This window comes from Oncorhynchus mykiss, chromosome 15, assembly GCF_057628025.1.
Source record: "Oncorhynchus mykiss isolate SJ-2025 chromosome 15, ASM5762802v1, whole genome shotgun sequence".
Lineage (NCBI taxonomy): Eukaryota > Metazoa > Chordata > Actinopteri > Salmoniformes > Salmonidae > Oncorhynchus > Oncorhynchus mykiss.
Window position 1 is genome coordinate 52,053,159 of NC_143036.1, and position 20,266 is coordinate 52,073,424.

The window sequence follows — 20,266 nt, forward strand, 5'->3', positions numbered from 1 at the left end:
CTATTAGACAGTGAATCCTCACAAAGCAGCCGGCCCAGATGGCATCTCTGGTCGTATCACCAGAGTGTGTGCTGACCAGCTGGAGGGCGTCCACAGAACATGCCATTTCCGTCGCTATTCACACATCTATCTGGACCAGAGGAACATCTTTGTGACAATGCTGTTCATTGAATACAGTTCAGCATTCAACACTATTGTTCCCCCCCAAGCTTGACACCAAGCTCAGAGTCCTGGGTCTGGACACCAATTTCTGCAACTGGATCCTGGACTTCCTGACGGACAGAACACAGGCTGTGAGGATTGGCAACAACACCTCCTCCACACTGACTCTGAACCCAGGGGCCCTGCCCATGGGTGTGCCCTCAGTCCTCTACTGTACTCCCTGTTCACCCACGACTGAGTGGCTTTGCACGACACCGACTCTATCATCAAGTTTGCTGACGACACCACGGTTGTAGGCCTGATATCCAAAAACAACGACGAGTCAGCCTATAGGAGGTGGTAAGTGAACTGCCATGGTGATGTCATGACAACAACCTCTCCCTCTATGTCAGCAAAACAAAGGAATTGATTGTTGACTTCAGGAAGCAGAGGGAACATTCCCTGATCCACATCAATTGGACTGCAGTAGAGAGAGTCACATGTTTTAAGTTCAGAGGTCTTGTCATGGACAACACCACCACTCTTGTCAAGAGGGCGCAACAGTGTCTCTAATTCCTAAGGAGGCAGACCGGTTGCATCATGGCCTGGTACAAGAATTGCTCCATCCACAAGGCCCTCCAGCGGGTGGTGAAGACGGCCCAGTACATCACTGGGACCGTGCTCCCACCCATCCAGGACATCTATGCAAGACGTTGCTTGAGGAAGGCACGCAGCATCATCGACCCCACACACACACCCAGCCACGAGCTGCTCTCTTCCTTACCGTCAGCAGCCATCAGACTGCTGAACACTTGAACTGGACTGACCACCTGTTCGGATTCTCCACACCTTAGCACACATGCACACACATATATACATTCATTCTACACACACACACACCACAACCAGACTCTTATTATACTGCTCTATTTATATACTTGCCCACCATCCTCCCCTTCCCCAATATACATGTAAATATTGGACAATAAATCATGCCTTCCCGTGTTATCCTTATGCTAAAATGTATTATTCTATTCTACAGACTTTATGTTCATATTATTATATTTTATTATTTCTAATTCTTTTGCATTTTCTAGAAGGAACCTGCAAGTAATCATTTTGTTGTACGATGTATATACAGTACCATGTGTATCTTGAACATATGACTAATACAACTTCAACGGTGTTGGTTAACACACACACACACACACACACACACACACACACACACACACACAGTGCCTTCGGAAAGTATTCAGACCCCTTGACTTTCACATTTTGTTACGTTACAGCCTCATCAATCTACACACAGTTTACAATTGGCTCATTCATCCCCCTCCTCTCCCCTGTAACTATTCCCCAGGTCGTTGCTGTAAATGAGAATGTGTTCTCAGTCAACTTACCTGGTAAAATAACGGATAAATAAAATACATTTAAAAAACACAATACCCCATAATGGCAAGGCAAAAACAGGTTTTTCTAAATTGCTAATGTATTAAAAAGAAAAAAACTGAAATATCACATTTACAGAAGTATTCAGAACCTTTACTACTTTCTTGACTCATCTTTGGCAGTGATTACAGCCTTGAGTCTGCTTGGCTATGACGCTACAAGTTTTACACACCCATATTTGGAGTTTCTCCCATTCTTCTCTGCAGAGCCTCTCAATCTCAGTCAGGTTGGATGGGGAGCATTGCGGTACAGGTATTGTCAGCTCTCTCCAGAGATGTTCGATCATGCTCAAGTCCGGGCTCTGGCCGAGCCACTCAAGGATATTCAGAGACAAGTCCCGAAGCCACTCATGCATTGTATTGGCTGTGTGCTTAGGGTTGTTGTCCTTTTTGGAAGGTGAACGTTCACCCCAGTCTAATACCCTGAGCGCTCTGGAGCAGGTTTTTGTCAAGGATCTCTCTGTACTTTGCCACGATCCTGACTAGCCATCAAGTCCCTGCCGCTGAAAAAAATCCCCACAGCATGATGCTGCCACCACCATGCTTCACCGTAGGGATGGTGCCAGGTTTCATCCAGATGTGACATTTGGCATTCAGGCCAAAGAGTTCAATCTTGGTTTCATCAGACAAGAGAATCTTGTTTCTCATGGTCAGAGTATTTAGGTGCCTTTTGGCAAACTCCAAGTGGGCTGTCATGTGTCTTTTACTGAGGAGTGGCTTCCGTCTGGTCACTCTACCATAAAGGCCTGAATGGTGGAGTGCTGCAGAGATGGTTGTCTTTCTGTAAGGTTCTCCCATCTCCACACAGGAACTCTAGAGCTCTGTTAGCATCACCTCCCTGGCCAAAGCCCTTCTCCTCGGTTGCTCAGTTTGGCCAGGGGGCCAGGTCTAGGAGACTTGGTGGTTCCAAAATTCTTCCATTTAAGAATGATGGAGGCCACTGTGTTCTTGGGGAATTTTTTTGGTACCCTTCCCCAGTTCTGTGCCTCAACATAATCCTGTCTCTGAGCTCTACGGACAATTCCTTCAACCTCATGGCTTGGTTTTTGCTCTGACATGCACTGTCAACTGTGGGACCTTATATAGACAGGTGTGTGCCTTTCCAAATCATGTCCAATCAATTAAATTTACCACAGGTGGACTCCAATCAAGTTGTAGAAACATCTCAAGGATGATCAATGGAAACAGGATACACCTGAGCTAAATCATAGCAAAGGGTCTGAATACTCATGTAAATAAGGTATTTTTGTTTTTTAGAAATCTGCAAAAAAATTATGTTTTCTCTTTGTCATTATGGGGTATTGTGTGTAGATTGCTGAGGACGTATTTAATCCATTTTAGTATAAGGCTGTAACATCAAATGTAGAAAAAGTCAGGGGGTCTGAATACTTTCCGAAGGCACTGTATATTAACTTAGCACACAAACACACGTGTTTTACCTGTCCCAGGTGGCCCAAACACCAGGTAAGGAGCCGGTCGGGAGGATCCAGCTACAATGTTCTGGACTGCTGTGTACTGTTCTGGGTTCTGCTCTAGAGCCCTGTCATACAACCTAGGGAGAGGGGGAAGGGGGGTTAGGGTTAGTGTGTAAGGCTCAGTGGTCAAAGGTCAAAAAGGAAGTGTGGGTCGGGCAGATGGGTGGTGTGAGCTCACAAGAGAGGTTGTTTTTTGGGTGGTTGGATAGTTGGGTCTCCAGAAGGGAACAATACGTTCCCCAGGTTGTGTCTGTCAGCCAGCTCTGTTGCTCTCTGCTGAAGCCTAGTGGTGAGACGGTTCACCGTGAACTCCACATCAAACTTCAGACCATCCACGAAGGAGGACAAAAACCTGGAGGGAGGTGGGGGGGATAGAGAGACAGAGACTACATTACGATTCTCGACCCTTCTCCCCCGAAGTGTACTTGCCAGGCTATTCAGACTCCTTAATCCTTTCAAACACAACACCACACCCACGGGCGTTTGTTTTAGACCCCTCCCTGAACGTAAACACATTTGGGCTGTCTGATTGGTTCCAGAAACCGATGGGTTGGGCCAGTGCCAGAACACATGTGGGTAAAGCTGCGTTTTCCTAGTATGCAATTGGCTTTGATACTGTGATTGGTTAGAGACGATCCAATCGCTGATGACTTTGTTTTCACCACAATCGACGTCACAAAACAACTTCCAATGGATGGCAGATTCAGACTCAATTCTGTAACAAACGTTTGAGCAATTCCTTTTAGTGTGAGAGGTCAGAGTAACAGTGTACACTTGTCCACTCCACCTCATGGGTTTAAAATAAATTAACTGGTATAAGGAATAAGGTTGAAACTCTCTCCAGCCATGCTTTCACTAATCCAATGCTTGAGGGGGAGTGTACGAGTGCACACTTTTGAAGACAGAGTCGAGAATCGGAATGTAACCAAAGAACCATGGTAACCATGAAGAGAGCGAGCTATTGACTTATAAGATCCCTTCAGGAAGCAGCCTCCTCCAATCATGTCCTTACCTGCTGTTGAATCCCAGTTTGACGGAGTCCAGCTCCACACGGTGGACGTAACCACGGTATTTGACCACGCCCCCCTTAGAGTCACCTGACCTTGTCACCAGGATGGCGTCGCCCCGCAGGACAGACGGACGGCTCTCGGACACACCTGGTACCTGCAAGAGCACACAACATACTGGGCTGGAGATAAACCCTGCACCATCTAGTAGAGGATGAACTACGTTCCTAGTGTGTGTGTGTGTGTGTGTGTGTGTCCGGACCTGCAGCACCGTTAGTGTCTTGTTGGTTTCGTCTCTGACCGTGTGTGTGTGTACATCTGTGTTTGCGTGTACCTCTAGCACCAGTAGTTTCTTGTTGGTCTTGTCTCGGACCATGGGAGTATTGGGCTTGTTGTATCTCTTAATGTCCACCTCCATCTGTAGCTCCTCTAGATACAGCAGCAGCTGGAACCGTTTAGAGTAATTCTCTCTACTCAGACCTGACTCTAGGATAGACCTGGGGGAAGAGGGGGAGGGAGAGAGAAAGAAAGAGACCTTCACAGCACCCATATTGTACACTGGCAGGGTGGTCTAGGATTACAGAGGAGGAAGAGGAGGCACTCACTGGGCATCCAGTGAAAGAGTAGAGGAGGAGGCGTGTCCTTTGAGGAACTTGATCAGATCTCTGACATATCCTGGAACCTTGTAGTCGTAGAGACGCTCCACGGCTGCCAGGTTGTTGGCTGAGAGACTGACGGGGAGAGAGAAGGAGGGGCGGAGAGGAGGAGAGTGGTAGAACAGGGTGAACCATGGAGAGAGACAGGGTTAGTTTTTTTGTAGCAGAGAGAACAGTCAATTACTCATGACTGGTGTTGATCGCTGAGCTGTAGTCAATGAATAGCATTCTCATAGGTGTTCCTTTTGTCCAGGTGTGAAAGGGCAGTGTGGAGTGCAATTGCGTCATCTGTGGATTTGTTGGGGTGGTATGCGAATTTGAGTGGGTCCAGGGTATCCGGGATGATGGTGTTGATGTGAGCCATGACCAGCCTTTCATAGCACTTCATGGCTACCAACTTGAGTGCTACGGGGCGGTAGTCATTTAGGCAGGTTACCTTTGCGTTCTTGGGCACAGGGACTATGGTGGTCTGCTTGAAACATGTAGGTATTACAGACTCAGTCAGGGACAGGTTGAAAATGTCAGTGAAGACACTTGCCAGTTGGTCCATGCTCCGAGTACACATCCTGGTAATCCATCTGGCCCTGTGGCCTCGTGAATGTTGACCTGTTTAATGTGTGTGTTACCAGGTGTGTGTGTGTGTGACCTACCTCTCAGGTGGTTCCCCGTCCTCTACAGTGTAAGGCAGATAATCCGTAGCGCTGATGATAGCTCTAGGTCTGTAGGGCGCAGTTGGGGCCAGCTCCCTGGCCAGCCCTGTCACATACTGGGCCTCGATGAACCGCAGCAGGTGGAAGGCAGGAGAGGAGGAGGAGGAGGAGGAGGAGGAGGAGGAGGAGATGGAGGTTTTAAACTCAAAGACCAGAGTGGCTGGATAGAAACCCAGGAGGCTGGACTTGAACTGGAGCTGCACTTCATACTGGTCACCTGGGGAGGAGAGAGAGGGAGGGGGGAGACGAGAGGGAGGGGGTTTAGTAACATATTATAGAAAGAGAGCGTGTGTGTGTGTGCACCAGCATGCGTCAGGTTCCCTGGGCCTTTCTTTTGGCCCAGACCTTTTGATGTCTGTAGATCGGTAAGATGTTAGCAATATGGTGGAAACTCCACCACTTACACCTGTCCAGACCCTACAGAACTGTAAACATTGAAGGGTTGGGGCCAAAATGAAGGCTGAGGGAGCGATTTGGGCTGTGCAACTCTTGCCTGGTCGGAGCTGTAGTAGGTCGTTGCGGGTGACTGCGGGTCTTGTTTGGTGCTAGCTGTAGAGGGTTGTTGCGGGAGACTTTGCGTGTGTGCGTGCCTATATACAGTGTATATTATATACTGTAGTTAGTATATATTTAATATATACCACAGGAAGACTTAGGAGCCCACTCTTAATGAGGGTAGATAGCCTGCTGCTGCCACTCTGCTAATCATCAGATGGAGGAAGGATGCCCACATGGGTAGTTGGTTAAGTAACTGATTCATTAACATATTTAAATGAACTGCATAATGAATAAATGTGACTTGCCTTTTGTGTGACAAGGGCTGGCCCCAAGCCCGTAAGGGGCCCAAGAGGCAAAACAAATACAAATGTCACAGGAGCCCACTCGCAATGTTCAAAATACACCAGAGAACACAGAGTATCAATAATACAAAAAAAGTATTGTGGAATAGGTTTTATCACAAGCACATTCAGGTATCTGACAAAATTAAGGAAACAAGGTGTTGTGCCACCACGAGCTACCAGAAGCTATCAGAGCAGGTTCAATGCACCATGGCATAGTTTAGGTCCACCTGTAGAATCTATGCCAGGAAAATGCAACCCACATCGTGACATACTCTTTATATTCCTTGTTTACTCAAGTATTTCCTTTACTTGGGCAGTTAACAGCATGCCTACAGTCTGGAAGGCAGCATGTGCGCCAAATCAAGTCAAATCAAATCTTATTAGTCACATGCGCCGAATACAATGAAATGCTCACTATGCAAATAGTCTGGGTAGCAATTTGACTAGATGTTCAGGAGTCTTATGGATTGGGGGTAGAAGCTGTTTAGAAGCCTCTTGGACCTAGTAGACTTGGCGTTCTGGTACCACTTGCCGTGCGGTATCTTATTAGTCACATGCGCCGAATACAATACCTACAGTGAAATGCTCACTATGCAAATAGTCTGGGTAGCAATTTGACTAGATGTTCAGGAGTCTTATGGATTGGGGGTAGAAGCTGTTTAGAAGCCTCTTGGACCTAGTAGACTTGACGTTCTGGTACCGCTTGCCGTGCGGTAGCAGAGAGAACAGTCTATGACTAGGGTGGCTGGAGTCTGACAATTTTTAGGGCTGTCCTCTGATACCGCCTGGTATAGAAGTCCTGGATGGCAGGAAGCTTGGGCCCAGTGATGTACTGGGCCGTTCGCACTACCCTCTGTAGTGCCTTGCAGTCGGAGGCTGAGCAGTTGCCACACCAGGCAGTGATGCAACCAGTCAGGATGCTCTCGATGATACAGCTGTAGAACCTTTTGAGGATCTGAGGACCCATGCCAAATATTTTCAGTCTCCTGAGGGGGAATAGGTTTTGCCGTGCTCTCTTCATAACTGTCTTAGTGTGCATGGACCATGTTAGTTTGTTGGTGAAGTGGACGCCAAGGAACTTGAAGCTCTCAACCTGCTTCAATACAGCCCCGTCGATGATAATGGGGGCATGCTCGGTCCTCTTTTTCCTGTAGTCCACAATCATCTACCTTTGTCTTGATCACATTGAGGGAGAGGTTTTTGTAATGGCCTCCTCCCTATAGGCTGTCTCGTCGTTGTCGGTGATCATCTGCAAACTTATTGATGGTGTTGGAGTCGTGCCTGGCCGTGCAGTCATGAGTGAAAAGGGAGTACAGGAGGGGACTGAGCACGCACCCCTGAAGGGCCATGTGTTGAGGATCAGCGTGGCAGATGTGTTGTTACCTGCCCTTACCACCTAGGGGCGGCCTGTCAGGAAGTCCAGGATCCAGTTGCAGAGGGAGGTGTTTAGTCCCAGGGTCCTTAGCTTATTGATGAGCTTTGAGGGCACTATGGTGTTGAACGCTGAGCTGTAGTCAATGAATAGCATTCTCACATAGGTGTTCCTTTTGTCCAGATGGGAAAGGGCAGTGTGGAGTGCACAAGAGACCACATCATCTGTGGATCTGATGGGGCGGTATGCAAATCGGAGTAGGTTTAGGGTTTCTGGGATGATGGTGTTGATGTGAGCCATGACCAGCCTTTCAAAGCACTTCATGGCTACAGACTTGAGTACTACATGTCGGTAGTCATTTAGCCAGGTTACCTTAGTGTTCTTGGGCACAGGCACTGTGGTGGTCTGCTTAAAACATGTTGGTACCACAGATTCGGACAGGGAGAGGTTGAAAATGTCAGTCAAGACACTTGCTAGTTAGTCAGCGCATTCTCGCAGTACACGTCCTGGTAATCCATCTGGCCCTGTGGCCTTGTGAATGCTGACCAAATATAGGCTACAGCTTGTTGCGTTGTGGCCATAGATATATAATCCATAGAAGGGTTTTGTAACCTCTTACCCTGGCAATTTGACTGTTAAACTCATGGGTGCATTAGCAATGGATGCCAGTCCTGATTTTAATCTGAACTGCCATCTATGGATTATATTTCTATGGTTGGTTGCAGCTGTCGGTTTGCCTTTTGCAGATTTCAAAATACAATTTTGGGGAAAACAGTTTGGAAAGCAAATGGCTACTGCTGAAAAGAGAAGACAAATCTGTCTGTAGGACCAATTAGCATCTAACGGCAGCACTCGTTTCAAAGTAGCTCATCTTGAGCTAGGCTATTGCCAAGAGAAGCACGTCGGCCATGACCAAATGGCGAAGGTGAAGCCTTTGGTGAGTAAAAGTGTGACACTGGAAATTGTATTTGCTAGCCTACTGTAGCTTATGACCTAGACACTATATATATTGCCTCCTAATATTGTACAATCTGTGTTTCGCTTCATTGGCCTGGGCTATTGTTTGTTTGAATTCAAGACTGAAATGTCTTAATCCAGCCCTGCCTGTGTGTGTGTGTGTGTGTGTGTCTTGCCTGGTCCCAGCTGCAGTGGGTTGTTGCGGGTGACTTTCTGCTTGTCCTGTAGGTTGAAGCAGGTCATCCGGTGCAGAGCAGAGTAGTAGGTGAAGAAGAGAGGACTGGGGGAGGAGTTCTCCAGGAACAGACGAACTACGTACACCTGGGGGGAGAGAAGGAGAGTTTGTTAGTTTCTCCTGTAAAGTCATTGAAAGAAAACGGCTACTAATTGTGTCTCGGATCTGGTCTTAGAGTAAAAATAGACTTACAGATGTGCGACGACTAACTACCGTCTCTTATATGTGAATTAGAGTTCAGAGCAGTTGGACCTCGTGTCGGGAGCCTTTTGTACCCAGTCTCCCCGATCTTGCCGCCCGACCTGCTATCACTTTAGACTTGCATGCGCCGCGTCTGACCATTAATCGCACCTGTATAAATTGCACGTCGGCTTTGTGGGGAAAGTCTCTGGTGTTGGGTGCTGCGCGTTCCCCTGTGTCCCCAATTTAAATGATGCTAGGGAAATGCTGTTTTCATAACAAGTGGGAAACTCGTAAAATACTACTTGTAAACTGGGAGAAACGAGTTCTGTGCGCTCACGTGCTTTGAACTCGTCGAGAGTGGCGATTGGCTGATATGGCAAACAAGCTGCATCAACCATAAACTAAAAGTACAGCTATTATGTTGGCAAACTAATTAGTGTTCTAAAACAATATGAATAAATTATAAATAATGTTTTGTTGTTGCATTTAACTGCCAAAAATGCTGTTATCAAGGTAATTTCCTTAGTATGTGACTTCAGAGTTCAGCATGTGGGAAGAGTTCAGAGATGATAGACGAGTTTCCCATTAGTAATTACCAGTTGGAGGGGTATTTAAGTGGATTTTTCCCAGTCGTATGCTGGTATTAACAAATTTACAAGATGTTATGAAAGTAGCATTAGGGTCAGAGTTAGAGTCAGGGTTAAAGGTCAAGGTCTGGTCTTACCTCGGTCTCACTCTCCAGACTGAACTTGATCAGACCGTCTACAACAGGGTGGTCAGAAGTGATGCGTACACCGCCACGGTCAGAGATCAACTCCGCTCTGAGGAGTTAGGAGTTAGGTTAGTCACATTACAGAGGCCCAATCCCAAATGGACCCCTAGACCCTATGCACATGCCGAGATCTGAGAGGATTTGAAAGGTGTGAGCAATATGATAATAGCTTCACTTGCTTACTGAAAGGCTAGGTGGATGCTTAACCATATTGCATATACTCATCACATCCTGTCAGTCCATAGGGCATTTGGGATTGGGCCACCAAGGATCGATAAGGACCTGATGAATGAAGAATAAAGGTAAAGACAAACAGCTCCATGTCTGGACCAATCACCTGTCAGACTTGAACTTCCTGAGGATGTTATTGGCCAGTCTCCAGTCTCTCCTGGGGGTGTGTGATGTCTGGGCTGGGTCAGATGAGGGCGACACACACACCCCGCTCACACATGCCCCATTCTTCTGCCCCACTCCATTCACCTTGCCTCCATTCTGAACAGGACAAGAGCTAGATGCCCCCTGCTGCTTCTGGCCACGCCCCTTTCCCCGGGGTCCTTGCCACTGGTCCTGACAGAAATCCCTCACCTGCAGACCAACACACACACAGGGGTCAAATTCAACCCTCTGTCTCTTTAGTCTAGTGCCATGTCTATATCTGCTATCAGAGCAGAGTCATTTGGAAAACACATTTCGGTCTTCTTTTTTTGGGGGGGGGGGTTTGGCTTTGACAATGTTGACTTTGTAACATACGGAAACACACGCCAGAATGCGGTTGGTATCGATTGCTAGATTGCAACTGGTTGTAAAAGCTGAGCTGGAGAGGGTGTGGGCCGATCATGAACCAGGACTTTGGACACATGCACGCACAACTGGCGAGCTGTTTTAGGAACACAACAGTAACCCACTACCTACACCCTGCCCAAAGCTACCAGGCTAGGGCCATATGATAATATAAGTCTGTACCAGGCTAGTGTTGTAGGCCTACCTTTGGTTTGAAGTGCACCACTCCCGAGTAGACTTTGGCATTATTGGACAGCTTGAGAGCATACAGCATTGAACTGAAGTTAGGGTCTCTCACTCCATCCCTAAAAGAGAGACAGGTTCAAATGCAGAAGTCTTCATCAACACCTCCCATCCATTCAGACAAGTCACCAATTCTGTGCCTTTTGAGAAGTGTTGAGTTCAACTCGTTTTAACATTCTTTCGTGAAGAGCACATTTAACTTCATGAAAAAAAACGTGTTTCAAATGTTTTCTCCTAATGTGGGCTTCTGACTCCTCTCCTACGTTTAAAATGTGGATTGACCAGATTGTTGACTTTCTTCCTCTTGAAAAGCTCAATTGTGACCTCCGCAAGAGACAATCCAAGTTAGTTAGACTCGGTCTCCACTACTCAACTATATTTCAAACTGGACAGAGTGAATCTGGTGATTAAGGAAATATGTCTATATACACACACACACACACACACACACACACACACACACACACACGTGGAAAGTGCTGTAAAACTAATTATGTTCTCGTTACCTCAGCTAAAGCTGGAAATATCTAACATGATCACTGATAGTGCTACTGCAATGTTGACTGAAAAACAAGAAAACTTGGAATAAAAAAAAAAAACATGTTTTCACATCTCAAGAGGTAAAAAAATAAATAATACTATAGTAAGTGCCTATAATTAAGTGATAATGCCCTAGAAGCCGGTGTTTGGAGGATATATTGGCATGGGTGTTAGGCCCGAGACGAAGCCTCCCGACACCTTCATTAGGCTACAATGGGACAGCTGGAGGTCAAATCTGAATATTGAAACAAATGTCAAAGAGACAGACAGCAAGGTTTATACAAATCTCCGCTGTTGAAAATGAAATGTTAGGTCTAAAAGAAATATGAGATAATGTCTAGATGCTTTTTATAGTGGAGATCAAGTTTATAAAGTGCCTGGCTGGGCTGATGAGACAGCAGATTGCGCAGCAAGATGGAATAGAGCAAATAGGCATTTTAACATCATAGATTTATCCCGTGGTAACTTATGGAATAGACACCGGCTTGAAGCTATTGGTGTACAACCGGGAGTGGCAATTGAATACAAGCTTCACCCATAGGTAACCACAAAACACCAGCATATGGACAAATGATGTAAAAGCAGATGAGCTGGTTCTAGTCTAGGATTTGGTTATTTTGAAAAAAAATATATATATTTTTAAGGAATTTTCACCATATTAATACGAGAGTTCAGTTCGTGTAACAGGTTTGAACTTAAAAATGAGGGACAGATGTAAACTTAGCAATAACATAAAAACGCAACAATTTCAAAGATTTTACTATGTTACAGTTCATAAGGAAATCAGTCAATTTAAATGAATGAATTAGGCCCTAATCTATGGATTTCACATGACTGAGCTTTGGTGCAGAAGAATGGTAGGAATAGTAAGCAGAGTGAGTTGAAGACAGGAGGAGAAATGGAAGTGAATGAAGGCGAAGTATCAGAGGTGGTAGGTGTGGTGAAGTTCTCAGAGCCCGAGGCTTGCAACATGGTCAGGATAAAGATGAGTCTGACAGTAGGAGTAAGGTTTTTGGAAAAAGTGGACTCAGGGTGTGTGAAAACAGAGTTGAGTGCTGTGGAGTCGGTGAGGGTAACCAGAAGTGGTCTTGTGATAATTGTTTGTGTTTCTGCTGGTCAGAGGGAGTAGGCGCTCCATGTTAAACGAATGGGGGCAAGAGATGTGAATTGTTTTGCTCTCAAGAAAATGGGCGTCATTGAAAGGAGTGATTACTGGGGTAGTGGTAAATGTGAAAGCTGACCAACTGAAGGGGAAGATTCCCGGTGTTTGTGATGCTCGTCGCTTGGTGCGACGCAGACATTGTCTGTTCTTTTGAGTTTTGATGTTGAATATTTGCCCGACAAAGTGATGTTAGGATATATAAATAATCCTGTATGAGCTTTTGTGCCGAATACATTATGTTATTATAGGCGTCAAGCTTATGGGCATGTGGCAGCAGTGTGTAGGAGAGAGGTTCCTAGGTGTGAGAAGTGTGCAGAAGGGCATGAGATAAAGGAATGTGTAGCATTAGGGAAAGTAGTGATACAGTGGCTTGCGAAAGTATTCACCCCCTTGGCATTTTTCCTATTTTGTTGCCTTTACAACCTGGAATTGAAATATATTTTTGGGGGGATTTGTATATTTTGATTACATAACATGCCTACAACTTTGAAGATACAAAATATTTTTTATTGTGAAACAAACAAGAAACAAGACAAAAAAGCTGAAAACTTGAGCGTGCATATCTATTCACCCTCCCAAAGTCAATACTTTGTAGAGCCACCTTTTGGAGCAATTACAGCAGCAAATCTCTTGGGGTGTTCTTATCAGCTTGGCACATCTAGCCACTGAGATTTCAAGGCAAAACTGCTCCAGTTCCTTCAAGTTGGATGGGTTACGCTGGTGTACAGCAATCTTTAAGTCATACCACAGATTTTTAATTGGATTGAGGTCTGGGCTTTGACTTGGCCATTCCAAGACATTTAAATGTTTCCCCCTTAAACCACTCGAGTGTTGCTTTAGCAGTATGCTTAGGGTCATTGTCCTGCTGGAAGGTGAACCTCCGTCCCAGGCTCAAATCCCTGGAAGACTGAAACAGGTATCCCTCAAGAATTTCCCTGTATTTAGCGCCATCCATCATTCCTTCAATTCTGACCAGTTTCCCAGTCCCTGCCAATGAAAAAAATCCCCACAGCATGATGCCGCCACCACCATGCTTCACTGTGGATGGTGTTCTCAGGGTGATGAGAGGTGTTGGGTTTGCGCCAGACATAGCGTTTTCCTTGATGGCCAAAAAAATCAATTTTAGTCTCATCTGACCAGAGTACCTTCTTCCATATGTTTGGGGAGTCTCCCACATCCCTTTAAGCGAACATCAAATGTGTTAGCTTGTTTTTTTCTTTAAGCAATGGCTTTTTTTCTGGCCACTCTTCCGTAAAGCCCAGCTCTGTGGAGTGTACGGTTTAGAGTGGTTCTATGGACAGATACTCCAATCTCCGCTGTGAAGCTTTGCAGCTCCTTCTGGGTTATCTTTGGTCTCTTTGTTGCCTCTCTGATTAATGCCCTCCTTGCCTGGTCTGTGAGTTTTGGTAGGTGGCCCTCTCTTGACAGGTTTGTTGTGGTGCCATATTCTTTCCATTTTTTAATAATGGATTTAAATGGTGCTCCGTGGGATGTTCAAAGTTTCTGATATTTTTTTTTATAACCCAACCTGATCTGTACTTCTCCAGAACTTTGTCCCTGACCTGTTTGGAGAGCTCCTTGGTCTTAGTGGTGTTGCGGACTCAGGGACCTTTCAGAACAGGTGTATATATACTAAGATCATGTGGCACTTAGATTGCACACAGGTGGACTTTATTTAACTAATTTTGTGACTTCTGAAGGTAATTTGTTGCACCAGATCTTATTTAGGGGCTTCATAGCAAAGGGGATGAATACATATGCATGTACCACTTTTCCATTTTTCCCCCCCAAACAAGTCATCGTTTTGATTTCACATCACCAATTTGGACTATTTTGTGTATGTCCACTTCATGAAATCCAAATAAAAATCTATGTATATCTCAATTTATATTACATGCAACAAAATAGGAAAAATACCAAGGGGGTGAATACTTTTGCAAGGCCCTGTATGTGTTAACTGTAGGGGTGCCCATGTGGCTGGGGATCAGAAATGTCCCGTGCCAGAGAGGCAGGTTGATGTTCCCAAGATTAGACTGGTGCAGAAGTTGTCATATGCTGAGGCAGTGAAGAAAGTAGAGGAAGATGGGTCAAGGGGGAGGGATCCTGAGATGGGTGGTGTGAGTAGTAGATCTGTACCAGTACAGAAGGATAAACCAACAAGGTACATGTTTCAGTAATAACGGATTTTTTGGCACATAGCAATGGTTATCAACTCTACTGCATGGATGGAACGTAAGTCGCAGAAAATAGAGGTTGTGGTGGCATCTGCAGAGAGGTATTTGGGTGAGCGATATTTGATGTCAGAAGAGTTACAGTGTGTCAAGTGTGTCCCATCCTTTCAGGCTGTTGGCCTGACGTAGGACTAAATATATTTAAATTGTGGAGTATGGTATTTATTTATATATTTTCTGTGAGTGTAGTGGTAGATGGTAGGTAAACATCAGCTAAATCGAGTGCTGTGTATATTATGGAACGCCGTTTGGGTCTTTGCGTGTCAAAAAAGATACAGTTCAAACAACACAAGACTATTTGACGTGTCAAATAATCTTGTTGACCAAACTGGACTTAATAATTTAACACCTAAATATATTTTTTACGTAGTTATAACAATATCACTCGTATTTCATATGTCACAAGGACTCATCGATACATATCGACGCTGGTAAAGTTTTGCCCTTCCCCAAGCTCTCGACAGTGATGGTCATAAAAAAAGCAGGCAAGCTATTATAGACCCTAGACGGATGCAAACAATGGCCTTCCCCAAAAACATAGCACAACGACAATCTGTTTCAGTAGCTATAGTTAGCTAGCTAACTTAACTACCTAGCTAGGTATCACCATCATCTAAAATATCCCTAATATATAAGACAGTTCTTATTTGATTAACGGTGGTTGGACCCATCTATGTGAAGCTAGCGACAATAAGGATTAGCAACAACTGTGGAATTTGCGGTTAGCCTTCAGAGTAAAAGTACATTATTGACAGATACCAGTAGTGGAATTATGCCATAATTGAATAGATCATGCTACAACGAGGTTAGCATGTTATATAAAATCAACAAACGTCTATGTTATTTTGACAAAAATCTGTTGAAATCACACCCAATCGCAGAAAATACTTAGAATTGCATCGGGGGTCAAACTTATTTCACTGTACAGCCTTACCTATAAATTGTGGATCAATGACATGGGTATCAGTCTACTCAGTGATCACCAGAGAACCTTAGCATCGTAGCTCTGCGGGATTCTGAAAGCACTGTGAATTGAGCCACATGTATTGTACCAGTCAACCAACAATGTGTATTGAACACTACTCCAGAGGGAAAACAATGCAACGTGGATGTTTCGGAGTCTGAGAACTTTGGGAAAAAGTACTTGGGTACTGAGTAGACTAATACCCCATTTCAGTGATCCCCAATCGAACCCTATTCAACATTAACTAGTCTAAATATGGCATGATTCCACAAATTGTAACCTTCTGCGTCTCTTTCAACAAGGGACTTTTAATTTGAAGGCGAATCGCAAATTCCACTATTGTGGCTAACTTCACAACACATACCCCGGTCGGATCAGGCCCCACTAGCCAGACGAAGCTAGGTGGCTGCTTATAATGTTAGCTTTGGGAAACAGGGTTAAGTAGCTGGATAGCTCGTTTTTTTTCTTCGTGAACTGAAGTTCAATTCCAATAGGCGAACAACAACTGGCTACCTAGTGAATACTTACTCACAAGGATTCCTAAATCATTGCTAAGAATATTGAAAATGACTGCAGTTTCTACTGGTAATTGTTTTCAGGCTGGTTGCAATTTGGTGCTAGCAACCCCAGAAGTTGCTAATAACGTCAAAGATATTTGCCTTTAAAAAAAAACAATTTAATCCGGTTTGTTTGGTGGCGGTTGGCTTGCACGTGCAAATGCAACACACACAACAACCTATAATATAAGTGTGTTATTTGACGTGTCGAATATTGTATCTTTTTGACAAGCAAAAACCTAAACGGCGTTGTTGTTGGTTTGTCGAAATATAACGTCGTGCTTGGATCAGCTGCATTTTACTTCAGGTAACATGATTGTGTTATTTGTCTAGCTAATCTGCTAGCTAGCTATATATTTGTTCCACTCAGTGTCTGGAGGCCAAGCAATGGCTGTCTATGCCAAAAAGCTAACTTTGTGCAACAGGAAAAAAATCTGATTGTGACCTCTTGCATTACATCTCTAGCTAGCCAGTAATATAAGGTAACTACCTAGCTACCGTTAGGTCGCAACTTTTGACTAGCAAATTATACTAGCTCGCTAACTTGAATAACTAATTCTGAGAGACACAATAGCTACAGCCATGCATTGTGGGTAAGTTACCATAGCTGCTTGCCCAGTTAACCCTGTAATGGACCCTAGCTAGCTAGCGAACGTTAGCTAAATAACTAAGGAGAGGGCTAGCTAGCTACATTTTATAAGGCTTAACGTTAGATACTGTATCTAGCTAGCTAGCCTACCGAAATGCCAACCAATCATAAGCCTAATGTATGAAAGTGGCATGCATCTGTCTAGTATTATATTGATGAAGACTAATAACTTGGACGATTTGGCTTAGATAATTTATTAGGTGCTGCCTAGGCTAGCAATTCATCTCGAGTGTTTGGGGGTTATAATCAAATTGAAATGTCCCATCAACATTGTGCTGATAAACAAATGACTGGAGAAGAGTTGAATGTGTTGTCCTTTCCCCCCCCCAGACAATGATGCTTGATGACAGACATTTATCCTAGGGTGGACTACAGAGTCAGCTTGTGTTGTCAGGCCTGTCTATCCCTCTCTAGATGGACAATATGCTGGATAAAGATGTGGATGACTCCATAGAATGTAATACAACTTTATAATCCATTGGTGAGAATGGAAAATGTCTTCTCCCCTTCCCAACACAAACAAATACACAAGTTGAGTCAACAGCAGTGCAGAGCCCCAGGGTGGAGGGGTGCTGCACTGCAGGGTGTTGGGAAAACCAGAAGGCACATTTCTGTTCTAATGTACAATAAAGTATCTGATCCCGCCATGTCATTGTCACAAGGTCTCCTTGCACTTCTCTACACCCACAACACTGCTTCTATTGCACCAATGTACAAGTATTCCTTGTATTGTACTACACTGCCATTACTGAATGTATGGCTACTATTTAATTGTGCTAAAGTATCCTGTATGTTCAGAACAAACGTTAGGTTTTACTATGCCCACGTAAATATGACAAAGACTAATGTCGTTATTACATTGCCTACTTTGAGTATTGTGAATTACTTGTTTATTGTGAAAGATGAATTCACATATGTTTACTTTGCCAACCAACGAGAGAGCGGAAACGAGAACTAAAATGATCACTTTGCACTTGAGATGGGTTAAATGAAGTACTAACTGAAATCTGGAAACAGACAGGCCTGTAACATCTCACTTGTAGCCTAATATGAAATTAACTCCTGCATAATTAAGTATTTATTGCAGTACAATGATGCACCAAATGTTATTTATTTTCTCTGGGGAAAAGGAGTGGAGCAATACAGTAAGTTTATTTATTTCCGTACCTCGAACAAATGCAAATATGGGTGTGTTATTGTGGTCGAACATTTACATAACAGCTCACTGTTTTTACCACGTAGAATATGCATCAATGACGAAGTTCATTCTTATCAGAAACATTTTTGTTTTAACTGCTTTTAATCTCAACATGTTTGCAAGGGAAGAATATTTAGGCTACACTGTTAAGCGCTATTGCGTTCTCCCCGGTGCCGTCGAGAGGATCAACTATGAAAGAGAACTTTACAGATGTCAGCTAGCTGGTTGCATTATTTCTGATGTATGCATTGTCATTATGTCTTCTAGTGCAAGTTAACAGAAGAGGCGTATGCTAGGCCTGCGGTTTATCTGACTAGACAAGTTGATTTCAATAGCCTATTACATTTCGGAAATTAATGTGGCTTAAGGGTCCTCCCCCCCAACACCCATGTGAAAAAAAGTTGTCCCACCGTCTCTTCCTTTCATACAATGAGGCTAGTCCGATGCACAAGGCCCGTTGCTTCTCGCCACTATCCAGGCTAAGTAGCCACGTCCTCTGAAGTATCTGGTCTGCTAGTTCTGCATTGACATCGCCATACACTAACTATAGGTTACATGTAACCCTGTTTTACGTCTTTATAAGTAGACTTTGTTTACTTTTCTTCCTGTAACATGCACTTGACATGTTAAGTTATAGGGGGCTGCTAGCAGGATGTAGTGGGGCCGCGCGTTCAAAATTCATTTATGGTTTTACGTTCCAAAAAAAGGTATTCTAGAAACAATTGCCAAACTAGGGCTTTACAGTGATGGTGAACATTTCGAGAAATGTTGGGGGTTAAAATCTTACTATAAGTCACAGAAGGTGCACAAAGGGAGTTGTCAACAAGTCTCCAAGTTTGAACAAATCATCGATGAAGATAAGTTTACCTGTTTCGAAACTCTGAGTTGTAGATGTCTCGGAGGTCACTTTTAAGTTTGGTTGATGCTCGATTTGTTTCATTCAAGAATTCATAAAAATCCAGTCCAATTTGGCAACGCGTTCTTAAATTCATGGTGATATCCGATTGTGAGCAGCTGGTGAAATAGGCTACTTTGAAAAAATATAGCTATTTGAGTTTCATTGTGCAGAAAACATAAGTGATCATGGAGCCACTGAGGAGGATCTGCGGAAATCCTGTCAGACTGAAGAAACGAAACCGGACACATCACTACTCGGGGGGCGGGGAGTTTCCTATCAAAGATATTTACAACTTTATAAGGTTACACCTAATAGGGGAATAATAATCTCATACTCTGCAAAAGTTTAAAATGAAGGGAAAAGACAAATAAATCACCAATTTAGGAAAAGCCCATAAACATCTTTACAAGGTAAAGAACCAAAAATATCTGAACTTCAGCTGAAATATGATATTTTACTTTTGAAGAGAGCCAACAACTACAGGTTAAACTCAAATAATGCATATTATTCAATGGCAAATAAACCTGGTAACCTCATTGTTCTAGCTGTGCTTCTGCCTTCTTGAACTCCAACTGCGCAATAGTGAGCAATAGTTTCTCCACGGTCTAGCTAGCTTTCGTTGTGGGCTAGTTTGCGGCCCTGCAGCAGGTGTTATCAAACAGGATGTTTTTGCTCATTTGTTAGCTTCTCCCTTTTCTATAATTTATCTTTCAAAAAGAAGTTAACTTTCAAATGATCATCACCTGGTGAGTGGAAGTTTTTTTTATGGCAGTGTGCTTGCTGTTAGCCATCTCTTTGAAAATAACATATGTGTGAAACATTGTTGCATTTATAGTGGAACTGAATAACATTTTTAGCAACATGAAATCTTTGTAAAATCTGTTCATATAACGTTACACCACAGGAAGAATTATACGTTTTAGAGATGTTTCTAACAAGCGACCACATAGATACGGTAATTTTCACGTTTTCATAAATTGGAATGTTTGGGAATTACGTAGGTTTATATATTGTGTGAGTTCTAAACTGTTTTTGTTCACAAAATTTGCTAACATAATTAATGGTATACAAGGACGTACCCTTATTCCCTTGGGACGTTCATTGGGACCTCTTCATCTGCCCAAAGAGTATTTAACATCATACAACAGAATCTGTATGATTTTAAAGCTGGTTCTAAATTCAGGTAAAACAAAATGCATGGTATTTTAAAATGCCAGGCGTGTTGCTAATCATATCATTGCTA

General features: G+C 43.8%; 1 protein-coding gene across 1 annotated transcript in view; it reads right to left on the reverse strand.

Moving 5' to 3' along the window:
* Positions 1-19,453, reverse strand: part of LOC110490198 (putative RNA helicase mov-10-B.1) — a 40,719-nt gene extending 21,266 nt beyond the window's left edge. Inside the window, exons 1-11 of the mRNA XM_021563446.3 lie at positions 18,993-19,453; positions 10,787-10,886; positions 10,139-10,386; positions 9,754-9,850; positions 8,788-8,932; positions 5,381-5,657; positions 4,680-4,805; positions 4,409-4,571; positions 4,080-4,231; positions 3,246-3,419; positions 3,032-3,144 (exon numbers count right to left, since the gene is read on the reverse strand). Coding sequence (XP_021419121.3) covers positions 3,032-3,144; positions 3,246-3,419; positions 4,080-4,231; positions 4,409-4,571; positions 4,680-4,805; positions 5,381-5,657; positions 8,788-8,932; positions 9,754-9,850; positions 10,139-10,386; positions 10,787-10,886; positions 18,993-19,117 — 1,720 coding nt within the window. The 5' untranslated portion in view covers positions 19,118-19,453. The remainder of the gene's footprint in view (positions 1-3,031; positions 3,145-3,245; positions 3,420-4,079; positions 4,232-4,408; positions 4,572-4,679; positions 4,806-5,380; positions 5,658-8,787; positions 8,933-9,753; positions 9,851-10,138; positions 10,387-10,786; positions 10,887-18,992) is intronic.
* Between the last annotated feature and the right edge of the window lie 813 nt (positions 19,454-20,266).